The 12,624-nt window shown below is 33.7% G+C and overlaps 1 protein-coding gene across 1 annotated transcript in view; it reads left to right on the top strand.

The window, feature by feature from the left end:
- Positions 1 to 12,624, top strand: part of CNTLN (centlein) — a 181,752-nt gene that overhangs the window by 56,340 nt on the left and 112,788 nt on the right. Inside the window, 1 exon segment of the mRNA XM_072922859.1 lies at positions 3,507 to 3,678. Coding sequence (XP_072778960.1) covers positions 3,507 to 3,678 — 172 coding nt within the window.

A 12,624-nucleotide genomic window follows, 5' to 3' on the forward strand; every position in this document is an offset into this window, starting at 1 on the left:
ATCAGTCTGTCTATTGCATTTTATGGGACAGACAGTCCCATAAAATAGTCTTACTGCAATCAAATCTGGTGCTCACCTCTTATCCACCAAGATAGGAATTCCCTCAGAGAAGGCTGCCAGGCCAGTTTGTTAGAGCATGGTGCTAGCAACATCAAAGTTCTGTCCCTGTAAGAGCCATTTACTTAAGAGTTGTACTTGATGATCAATGGGGTCCCTTTCCACCTAATAATATTCTGTGAATCTGTAAATATTATTTCCCCTTATGACTCCCAGTGATCATGTCTCCATTGCATGGTCCATCACCTTCCCAGGGACTAAGATGTAGTTGACTGCTCTAGTTTCCCAAAACCTTCTTTTTGAACATAGGCTTTCCTAAAGAACCTGTATCTCCATGCATGTCAGTGCTTCAGTCATGAAAGTTGTCCCAACTTGTCTCTGTGATCCCAGAGAGTCCAGCAGGTGCAGACAGATCTCTCATTTCTCCTGTTGTCTTCCATGAAGGTGTGCTAGCTTCAATTGAACAGCAGCTTCAGATAGGCACCCATTTGAGCTAGTTTCCATACTGTAAAGGCCAGTTTCTACAAAGGAGACAGAGGAGTCTGCAAGAATAAGCTTTATTTGAATAAAGGGAGAGAGTCCACTTGGCCATATACCTATGGGGTCTGTCTTGGGTTTTTGGAAGACACGGCCTCCTTTATCCTAAACTCCTGACTGCATGTTGCCCCCTCCTCTTTTCTCCATTGGATGAGGTTCTAGGAAGGTACAGCCTTCCTGAATCACCTACTACATTGCCCCTGTAAGACATATCCCACTCGCCCCCATTATGCATTGCATGGCTGTGAAAAAATTAGCTTTAAGCCCACCCTGGATGGAGAAGTTAATATTCGTAAGTCTCGTAAGTCTGCACGTTTTTCCCTGAAGTTCTGCAACAAACTTGAATGGCCTGATATACATGAAGACTCTCACACCCGTTTCTCTAGAACTTCACTGGTTATTTCCGAATAAGCTGTTTGAGAAGACACTATCAACCATTTCTCCTCTCACCAGGGAGACTCTTACAAACCTCCATCGTACTGATTGTCAGCACTCCATTATTTATGTGCATAAAGTGAATATCCTCCCTCAATGTTCTACTGCTCATCACAAGGTCTTTTCTGTCCGTATCTGTCTGTCTGCTTTTGCCTGCCAGTCCAGGCCACAACTCTCTCACTTGCCATTTCATCAACATCTTTGATCCCTGCAGTTCCTAATTTAAAACTCCCCTCATTGATTCGGCTCATCTGTTATCAAAGTGTTTATTTATGTGTATTTATTTGTATTGCACATTGGTACTGAATAGTGCTTGGTAAAGGTTAGCATAATTTCTGTATTGGTCTGTAAAAGTGAAATAAAAGAAGGCTGCCCTATTGATTTACAATGTAAAAATAGTGCCTCATCCACTAAAGACAAAAGCAAGTTAAAGTACATATATGAATAAATAAAGTTTGATTTCTAAAGTGTATTGTAATGGAACTGTGACTGAATTTCCTTACACTTAAAAAGCCTTGAATTTAACATAAGCAAACATGTTAATGTGTTCTGACTGTGCTGTGGTTCTTGTGTGCCTGCAAGATTTAGTTTCCCCCTCCCACCGCCTCACCATAAGGATATAACTGCTAGTCTGATAAAGTCAACAAAAAAGATTCCCATTGACCTTAATACACTTTGTGAGCAGACCATTAGAGAACACATAATACTGCATTCTCAGGTGACAGACACAGATAACTGCATTGATGTTTGCATACAAATTAAAGAGTAGCAAAATAGCAGACTGGTTTTGAGGATTTAACATTATTCGATGTTTTTCCCTTCCACAACAAAATGAAGATCTGATTGGAGAAGCTGTGCAAAATTAATATAATCTGTGTTTCAACTGCAATGAAAAGGTGTGTTATTTTTTATTATATATACATGCAGTCAGGGAAATTAAAGAAGAGTTTAGAGCTGTTGTAGAGCTGTCAGAAAGTGCTAATATATCACTGTGTCTGTTTTTCTACTTCTTTTCTTCTGAACAGAATTAAATTATTACATATGCAGTACATACTGCAGTTGCATTTTCGTACATCAGGAGTCTTTAGTGTATCTCTGCCTTTGTTAACTTTGGGGAACTACTTTACAATTCATTCAGAATTAGCAGGACTTAGTGTTATGTCCTAGTAAACATGGTTAGTGTGTCCTTAAAGTGTTATCCTTTGTTGCTCATTTAACAGGCTTTCTGAAATGGTGCTTTTTAACAAAAAACTGACTGTCACGTTGCACATGTAGTTTAAATTATTATATAATTATTCAGATGTATCTGTACTGAATAATCATTCAATCACAAACTAATTAGTGGCATAGGTTTTAAGAACAACTTTTGTGAACTTCCCTTAAAATTTTTTATTTGTCATTCTGTTATCCCTGGAAAGAGACAAAGAAGTTGGTATTGCTGCTTACCCTGTATACACTAATCTTTACCTGGATATCTCTAGAAGCATTAGAAAAATGCAATGATAACTCCTGTTAATGGGAATTCCAGCCACAGAAATATTACACATGTGTTAGAGGTTAAAACGACAATTCTTTGAGGAAGGAAGGAAGAAAATTATTTAGAGTGCTAAATAGATATTTTCGTATCTCTGTGTAATAATAGTTTGAAATGTGCTTTTGAATTAGAAAATACATAAGCAGGGATTAATAGAGTCATCTGTACTTTTAATATATGTTGCAGAAAATATTCAAAGTTTTAATCACTTATAGAAAGTGTTACTGTGCTTTGATCTTAATTTAGAAAATCTATCAGCAGTACAGTAAAATTATTAAGCAAGGTGATTTTACTACATTTATCCTATGGTTGCATTACAACACCATTCTTATTATTGTCTTAATATAGCTTTTATTATATTATATATATGCACCAAGGTATTGCTTACTTTGTTTATGGTTGTTGCAGTATGCCGTACCCACAGACAAAAAGCAATTTATCAGCAAACATATTGATGTGTCTAGGGAGTAGATGCATATCAGAAAAAAAAGGTTGCTTCACACATACCCTGTGAGTTCAGGAAGAAGTTTTATCTTTTTCTGATTGTTCTAGGTAAAAAACCCAACAACTTATTTGCAGGTGATGTGTTCTATGTATTTTACATTTTGACGCTTACTGCTAAAGAGTTAACTGAATATTGATTAGAAAAAGATGAAGTAGTGAAAATTTGTTTATTTTAGAGCAGTTAAAGCATTACAGGGAAATAGAAAGGCATTCCATTAGATTAACTAAACATATTAACTGAACTTAACTGTTTTTTAGATGTTTCTCAAAAGTGTATAGTAAATATTTTATATGTAATTTACAGTGTTTGTAAGGCAATTGACAGAAAAATAAATGAAGATAGGAAGCTCCTTATCTACAATAAAATTATTTGCATACAAATTTTAACAGAGGTCATTGTTCTTTTTCTTGATTTCTCTTTATTCCTTGTTTTCAACAGGAAGGAGTTAGAGGAGATACAGAATCTTTGCAGACAAAACATTGAGGATAGAACACAGCAGGCTGAGCTGATAAAGCAGCTAGAGGCTCTCAATGCTGATACACAAAAAGTACTGCAAGACCAAGAATATGCTCACACAGCTAAAACAACATATCAAAAAGTATGTTATTCTGCTTTATGTTCATAGGGTTCATTTTAATATCCATCTGTACAATATCAATGCGCAGAGTAATCAAAGTTATTTTGTAGTGTTGCATCTTTTAGATCTCTGTTATTCTCTATTATTGCCAAAATATCGTTGAGTATATGAGTATATTGCATACCAGCATATATGCCCCCTTGCATACATTGAATTGATCAGCCCTAAATTTTTTTTTTCTTTTGCATCTGAAGAAAAATAGAATTAAATTGCCAAGCATATAAATTTCTTTATCAGACTTGGTGTTAATTATGTTTTTCTTCTTCCCCTTCGGTATGACAGGAGCTTTCAATTACTAAATTCTCCAAATTGATTTTTATAGTTCAGGGGAAGATAGTCTTTCCACTAAACAAAGTATTTGTGTGAATCACAAACAATATTAGTGGTTTAAAATACAAAACCTGCTCTATAAAAATCAACTGGAAAATTGTTGCTATAATATCTTTTGAAATGGTTAACAAGTTCACAGATTTGGAACAATGCGCACATTTGCAGAAAGTTTTATGGTTTTGGTCAATGTCAGGGAAAATGCTCACTCTAATGATCTGTCAAACACTCACTACTCAGGACTTCTTTCAGTTTATGAATTTATATATGTTTTTCAGTCTCTAAGAAATATTTTGCTTCCTTTTTAGAAAGATTAGGAAGGACAAAGGCAAGGAAGAATTTGTATAAACAACTTTAACATGCCTTCTACTACCTTGGAACTACCTTCTGAAGTTGTATATTGCCAGTGCTTTTTCCCAAAAAATCTTTCTTCCTTTGTAATCTTACTTAAAATGTGCAGATTGTAATAAAATTGTAAAGCTAGACCTGAGTCAAACCAGAATCAGTACTGGGCTTCCAAAGGTGTATTTGTTTAGCATTTACAGTTTGTGGTGCCCAGCACATTTTTGTGTACTTGACACTGTACCATGTGATGTGGTTTGCTAAGGTAATTTGAAATTGTGTGGAATGCCAACATAAAGACCTGCTGCATATAAAAAAGAGTGGAAAAAACCCCAAACATCCTAGAAAACTCTACTGTTTATTTGATTGCAGTGATGATACAGTGATGATATTAAACAATTTCTGCATTGCAGTAGTAGCTCAGTCAAGCTACAAGTTGACTTTCTGTCAAAGTTGTTCAGAACATGTGCAAGGCAGGAGGAATTTATCTATCTAGGACAAGACAGAGTAAATTCTAGAATAAAAGAGAATGAGATAGGTGTCAGGAGTTGCTAGTTGTTTATTTTCCATTCTCTACTCAGTGCTTCTGAAGGTGTTAAATGAATCCTTTGAGTCACTGAAAAATAAAGAATTACATTTGTGGAACTGCTAAGCTGTCCTTTTGTAAAATATCAAACCTGAAAAAAAATATGGAAAAAAGAGAAAAAAACAGTGAAAAAAGGAGTAAGTGAAGTTCCTGAGTCACAGTGGAATAGAGCTAATATTTGTGGCAAGTTGAGTTAAGAGAAGTTTGGAAGGGGAAAGGAATTAATTTATCATGACAGTCCTATTCTGTATTTCTGATCAGAACTGTATAAAACAGCCAATTGTAATTGTGTCAAGTAACGTGGATTTTTCAAATCACAAGAGATACAGTCCTACTGAAGTCACAGCAGGCTTTTGGAAAACTCAGCATCTATAGAAATAATATAAATGTCTATTTTTTTGCTTCAATGAGAGAGGCATGAACTATTACAGACAAATCTGTGTTCTATTTGTCTTCCCTGCATTAATAATATGCAGTCTGCAACAGCTAGATAAGGATGTGTCAGCTATTCCATAAATACAGTCACAAAGGAATATTTTCCTACTTCTTCAAATGGCATTGAGCCTATCAGCGTGTACATCCTATGATATATTGTCCCTTACAGCAAGATCAATGACCTCTGTTAGTGGTCAGATAGGTACTATGTGCTGTAGCTCAGGCAGTATGGTTCGTTCACATATTCAAAGTTCATCTTAACAGGGTACCATTGAGAAAAACAGATTTTTGTGCTGATGTTGATGTGTACTATGAGACAGGAGACTAAAAAAACTGAAAAAAAAAACATTTCTAATAAACTGAGGTCGTAAACTGCTTTGAATTATATGTAAATTTATTGAGGACCACAAATTTTCAAGTCTAGCTGTAGTGAGCAGTATGTAAAGATCTGTAACCTGTTTTATCAAGTTTGGTTGACTTCATGTACCTTTTTTCTCTAAGTAGAAATTTTAAGGATGCTATGTTCTACAATAACTCCTTTACATTAGTGCTTTTATGGAAATAAATTGATGTCTGTTTCATATTGCAGCTGTAGTTTATATTCTCAAGGATAGAGAATATTTTTCTAAAATGTGTAGCATCTGCTTTAGTGGTCCCAAATGCTCTGGGGACTTCATTCCTATGCTGGTTTTAATGAGACTCAATAGATTTGTCCTCATCAACAATTTCAAGGTGGAGAGATTTCAATCAATACTAGGGATAATAAGACAAAAAGAGATTCTGAAGTCCTTCGCCAGTTTATCACAGTTTTCTGAAATTTACAATTTTAGGCCTTTGTTTGTATAGTGCTCTACTTTCTCTTGGTCTGATGTGGCCTTTAGGATCCATGTTAATCATACTGATTAAAAGTCTTTCAGTGGAAGGCCTTTTTAGTGGAGTGGAAATACCATTGTCATTCAACAGGAAATGATAATTTATGCCTGGAACTCAGCTCTCAGATAGAGCATACTATGAATAATGGTACCGTGCATGTTTGTGGATGAAGAAAAGCTTCTGCAGTAATCTAATTAAACTATTTAGTTACAGTAATTAGAAAGCACAGTAAATTTCCAGTTATGAGGCATCACAGAAATCTGCATCAAGTGCATCAGCAAGTAGATGAAAATAGGGACATGACAGATACATTTTCAGCTGTTATTTTGTACCTGAATTTGCCTTTGTTAGTCCTTCTACAGTGTCTTGTAGAAGTAGTTTGCTCTTCTTCAAGCCCACATAATTGTCATCAGAACATCAAGTTAGTGTGTTTACCATAATATGGTTGTTTTACACATCCAGTATTTTTTGTAACTGCAGCAACCTTTAAGCATAGTTAAAAATAAATGTATTTATGTAAGCAGTATTAAATTCTGAAAATAAATGCTAAATTTACATAGATCTGTAAATGCTAGTGGTAGTGCAGGTTCCTATTCAAATTAGAGTGAAAAGACTAAGTCCTTTCACACATGATAAGGCAGGAGAGAAACTGTATGTCCAGTCAAATATGCTGAAGCCCACATAAGTAATACGTGTATTGTCATTTATATGTCTACTTTGGGAAAGTTTTAAGGAACTCAGATCTTTAACAGACTTGCACACTTTAGTTCAAACTCAGAGACTGTTCTCTATAGTTGGAAAGTGTGTTAATTACGGTAGTCTTTGTTTCTTGCATGGCAAACACCAGTACACTTGATCACATTCTAGCAAATAGATTTTGGCATCAGATGTGCCTGTAGGTTGAAGTTGAAGAAATCCTGGGTAGACTGAGTCTCTCAGGGTGATACTAAATTGTGCACTCACAGGCAATGATTTTCATGCTTGAAAGACCCTGTACTGGTGTTCTTAGACCACAGCAGTTCCTGTGTGTAATGGTGTAGACTGATATCTGCAGAATATTCAAGTATTTATGAGGGGAAAAGGGAATATAAATAAAATGAAACTAAATATCATGAATGTGTTATATATAGTCTGTCTGGACTGTCTCTTCACCTTCACCCTAGAGCTTCTTCAGCTGATTTCTGCCCTTGTTCTTTTCAAATTATCATAAAAATCATGGGTTGTAACATGGATTTCTGCAATGGTGCTGTAATAATTTCCATTATAGCTTTACTTTGTCTTAATTTAGACTAACTTTTAAAAATTTATGTCATTACTATATGTTCAATATTACTGTATGTTTGGATTCAGAAACAACTGGATGTGGCAATTAGTGTTATGATTTAGTTGACATGATGGTTTTGGTCAAAGGTTGAACTTAAAGATCTTCAAGGTTTTTTCCAGCCTTAGTGATTCTGTGATCCTATTTACTTGGGTCTCTGTAATACACTTTTTTAGGGTGTGAGCATTTTGATAAAACATTTAATGTAGGAGAATACTTGTTTTATACACAGCGCATATAATGTGGTTATTGTTACATTTTTTTAGATGGATCTACCTTAGTGTTAGTTCCTCACTGAAAGCTTTGAAGAAATATTTGAAGAACTCTCTCAAATGACCCTACTATCATACTTCAGTTGATACCATAGAAAAGTTAATGACAGTATCAACTAAATACCTTTTGGATCATGGAACTGAAAAATGTACCCTGGCTGTTAGCTGGCATTTAGTGCATAGTAGCAATCTAAACCTACTTTAAAATAAATCCTACACACTTGCTAAGTGTTGGTAATTTGTTTCGGCTGGTTCACTCTGCAGGTTTTTTTTTTTCTAATTGCACTACGATTCTGGTTAATGTACCATCCAATAATAGCATAAGTTGATTATTTAGTTTTATTTGGTTTGTTTTTTTTTTTTAGTTTCTCAGCTTTCCTTGGTCTCACCTAAGATAATTTTGCCATCACACATATTCAATATATGTCAGTATTTCCTTTTCCCACCATTATCAGGTTGTGTTTTCCATTATATGTGAGTAGCCATTACAGTTCCATCTTTTGCTTCTGGAGGTCCTAGCTTTGGTTAGGCATTTTTTGCTTTCTTGATGGTATTTTGTTTTCCATTTCAAGGAACTCTTCATTGATGTACCAAAAAAGTGTTTTCTGATGAAATCAGGTAAATCAATACAGGAAGTTGTTACGATAGCTGAGAAATATGGAATACTTCACTTTCTGTATAATTGAGCTAAATTACGTACCTTTTCTGATTGATGAATAATGCTCTTGTGTCATATAGACTAAATTTTTATAGTGTACTGATTTCAATATCTTTAATCTTTTCTCATTTGTTTTTAAGTATCTTCACCTGTGACAATCTAAGTTGCCTGTCAGAGAAAGGACAGCTATAATGTGGTAAAAAGAAATTCTCTAAGTACAGTCAGTCAACAATTTTTGCAGAGCACTTATGTGTTGCTTGCTAGTGCTTTTTTTTTTTCCACTTTCAATTGTCATAAGATATTGTAAGGAATTATTTAAAATATATTCCTATTTATTTTTATCTTACAAAACTTATTTTTGTAAGTTTTCTTGGGGATGAAAAAGTTTACTGGGTCGATCTCATGTCCCATTTGCATTCAAGTGAAGGATAACCATTCACATACATATAGTCAAGATTCCACTATTTTCTTCTGTGAAATTTGCTAGTTCATAGATAAATCATATACAATATTTTTGTTTTTCTTTTGGATATTCTATGCAATGTTCTGTCTCTAGTGCTCTAATGTCTGTTTTACATCCTGTTTCTATACACCTGACTTTATTAATGGTTAGCCTGTTTCATCATGCTGTGCAATTCTGAATATTTTGGAATGTGCTTACTGAAATGTGATTCAATATGGTGCCTCTTCTAAAACTGAGTGAGAAATGAGCATTAAACCCAAAATAATTCAATGTAAATATTAAATATTATTTGATCTACAAAACAGAAAAAGAAAAGATGAGGAGCCAAATGGAAACTTGGAAGCTGTTTCGGTTATCTGCTGACAGCTAATTTTCATTTCTAAATTTTCTGATGTTAAATTCCTTTAAAAAAAATTGGAACATTATCAACTATTATTGAATAGTATGTTGGTGTTATTTTAAAAAGTATATGAACCATAGTTTTAAAAGATGAATAGTGTGAATATGGTTTTACACGTAGATTTAGCTAGTCTTATACTTGAATATGTTTTTATTAATACTGTTTTCAAAGCAGAAAAGGTTGGAAAAGTTTGTGCAAGGCAAAAGACATGCTATTTGTCTTGTCCTGACAAATGCTGACTACTAAAAAACCCCATTAGCTACATTAGGGGATGTGGCTGCCAACTAGGAAAAAGCATAATATTTTTGATGTTCTCCATTCATCTTACTAGGATTCTACCTTTCAGATACTATAATTATAACCACTTAAGTACTGCTAGTCATAAAACCAGCAAATTGTCATACCAGTATGATATAGTTAATGAGCTTATATAGTTATAGTTGGAAGTAACTTTGTCTTGATGTTCCATGCATTTGGAAGGACATTATATTGTTTTGATATATGAACTTTAGAACTGTTCATTTTCCTGTGAAATATTTATTTCCATAAGAAATTGGCTAATCTTGAACTTGCACTTCTAGAGAGCATATATAAATATAAATATAAAATCCAGTAGGCACAAAGATTTCAGTGCAAATGTTTAATGACTTGGACTCATTTGAAATATCAATCTGTCTGGACTTTTAATTAGTTTTGCCTGAGAAGCATGATCTCTGATCCACCTTGGAAAAAGGCAAAAAGTAATTCACTTCGTCCTGTGTGAATTTTGGAAAATGAGAGGAAGAATGAAAGGTTGATTGATTATTGTTTCCAAATTTCTCACAAAGTGTCAGGTAGTTTCCCAGTTTAGAAGTTGTAATTGTTTTTCAAAGGCTTTAATGTGTCATAAGGCTCATTTTTGACTGGATTTTGATTACAGCTAAATTTGCCATCACCACTCTTACTATCCAGTATGAATTTCAGAAAGGTAATGATTATTGTGTTGGTTACCCATCTGGGGTTTCTGGAGGGGACAAAAACAGTGATTACCTTCTCTTGACCTCTTAGATAACCAGAATTCCAGTAATTTGTAAATTCTGAAGTCAAGCGTAATTAAAAGGAACCTTCTAACTCATCCAACTGTCAAGAGACAAAACATCAAAATACAATGGATTTGGAATGGGAGCTTGGTTACCAAGACACCAAAGCAGTGTGGACACCTATTAGTTTTCCTATTATAATTTTTAAGCAATCCTTCCTAAGAAGAGAATGTGGTTTAAGTACATTTTAATATCTGCTATGAAATAGTGATTTCTTGAGCATTTTCAGATTAATGCCTCACTGAAAGTTCAGCCTTGTGAGACACGCTAACAGTCTGTTGATGCAGTGAGGTATCTTCTTCAGATACTGAGTGGCTATGAGTAGAGTACATCAGTGTTGTGTGTGTTATGGAGACGCTTTCCTGGGTTTGAACTTTTCTTGTTGTCTGGATTACACTGGGTCAGGCAAAAAAAAATTTAGATTTTTAGTGTTGGCTTTGTTAGCAATATCTGTTTTCTTCCATTAAAAGTAAAAATGCCTTTTTAAAATGCTATATTCTTAATTGGTGAGAACAAACTTGCTTCATTTTATTTGGCTATTCTGGTAATGTGTGTGATGAAAAATTTCAGTCTGCTTTACAGAAAATTTGTATTTACATCTTACTAAGTATGCATTTAGTTGTTCAGTTAGTATGCTATAGCTATGCTATGTATAAATATACTATATACTATTACCCATGTGAATAATAAATATGAAAGTATATTTAGTGAATTGAAGCAGTCATTCTGCCCTGACTCCTGCTTTCTATGTGTATGCAGACACTAAAGACTATGTCACCAAAGAAGTATCACTTGATCAAAAAACAATAATTAACAGGCATGTAAAAGTTTCCATTTGTAACTGTAGCATTTGACAGATATATGTGTTCTACCTAATACAGTATCATAATTTTTCATTATGGAGTTTTTAAAAGTAGTCAGAATAGAAAATACCAGTAAAACAATGTAAGTACATAGATTGCACATATATGTAATTTAAGATTATTAGACAAGAAAACACCCTAGATTTTTAAACTAAAATACAAATTTATATCCTTATGAGAAATACATAAAGGAAATATTTCAAAACTGCACCTATTATTGCCATGCAAAAATCCATCAAGATATATTTTCAGAGTATGACTGTTTTTTAACATCAGTCTTTCAGTGGTTTCAGTTCATTAGACTTATGTAGTAGAGTCTTTAAAATACTAGTTTTGACTGAAATATAAATGGTAAAAGAACTTAGCTTGACTGGGAATCTCTAGCGTATTTTGACAGTTCTAGATTTAGTCCAATATACCCACTATTGCAGTGTGAATGTTTGAAGTCCATGTTTGAGCTTAATTTTCTGTCTTGGTATTAATACAGTTAAAAAATAGGAGATGTCACATATTCCTAACAAAATCCTTTTTACATTACAATTATTTGAGTTTTACTGTTAGAAAATGTACTAATTTAATTTATGTACAATAAAAATTTCTCATTCTTGCACCCTTTGTAGGTCAAAACTTGACAGAATTGTCTTCCAGTTTCTAGAAATACTCAATTCATTAAAAAAGTAATTTAATATCATCAAAAATAAGTCAAAATGTAGTTTTTAAAGCACGAACAAATACTGCAGTAAAAAGATATTTGTAAGGGACAAGATGAAATCAAATCATAATTGATATTATTGCTATGTAACACTGAAGCACATTGAGGAATGCAAAAGAGTCATCACTGCTTGAAGGCTCAGCCTTTGGAGAAAGTAATATGGAGCTGAAATTGTTTAATTTACATGGCACAACACACTGAGTAAATAATTAGGACTTAATAATGGAAAATACCCATAACATTTTTGGAATGGTTGTATTTCCCTTACTGCAAACTGTCTGTTATTTTCAGATTATTATCCTTATAATAAGGACAGTTACAAAATAGAGCTCGTGAAGTTGTACTTTTTCCATGCTCAAATCTGTGATAGAAAAGTAACAGTATTTTTTGGTGTTTGAAATGCATAGGTAAGTACAATTTTAACTTTACATTTGCAACTCATGGGATTTTCAATAGTAATGATGTAATTTTTGTTATTTTGTTATTTATTTTATATCAAATTGATTGTAGTGGCTTACAGAAAAACATTTTTTAAAAGACTGGTCAGAGCAGCAGCAACAGTTTTTTGCTTTCCAAACTTGTTTTCTT

The sequence above is a fragment of the Taeniopygia guttata genome, chromosome Z (assembly GCF_048771995.1).
Source record: "Taeniopygia guttata chromosome Z, bTaeGut7.mat, whole genome shotgun sequence".
Taxonomy (NCBI): domain Eukaryota; kingdom Metazoa; phylum Chordata; class Aves; order Passeriformes; family Estrildidae; genus Taeniopygia; species Taeniopygia guttata.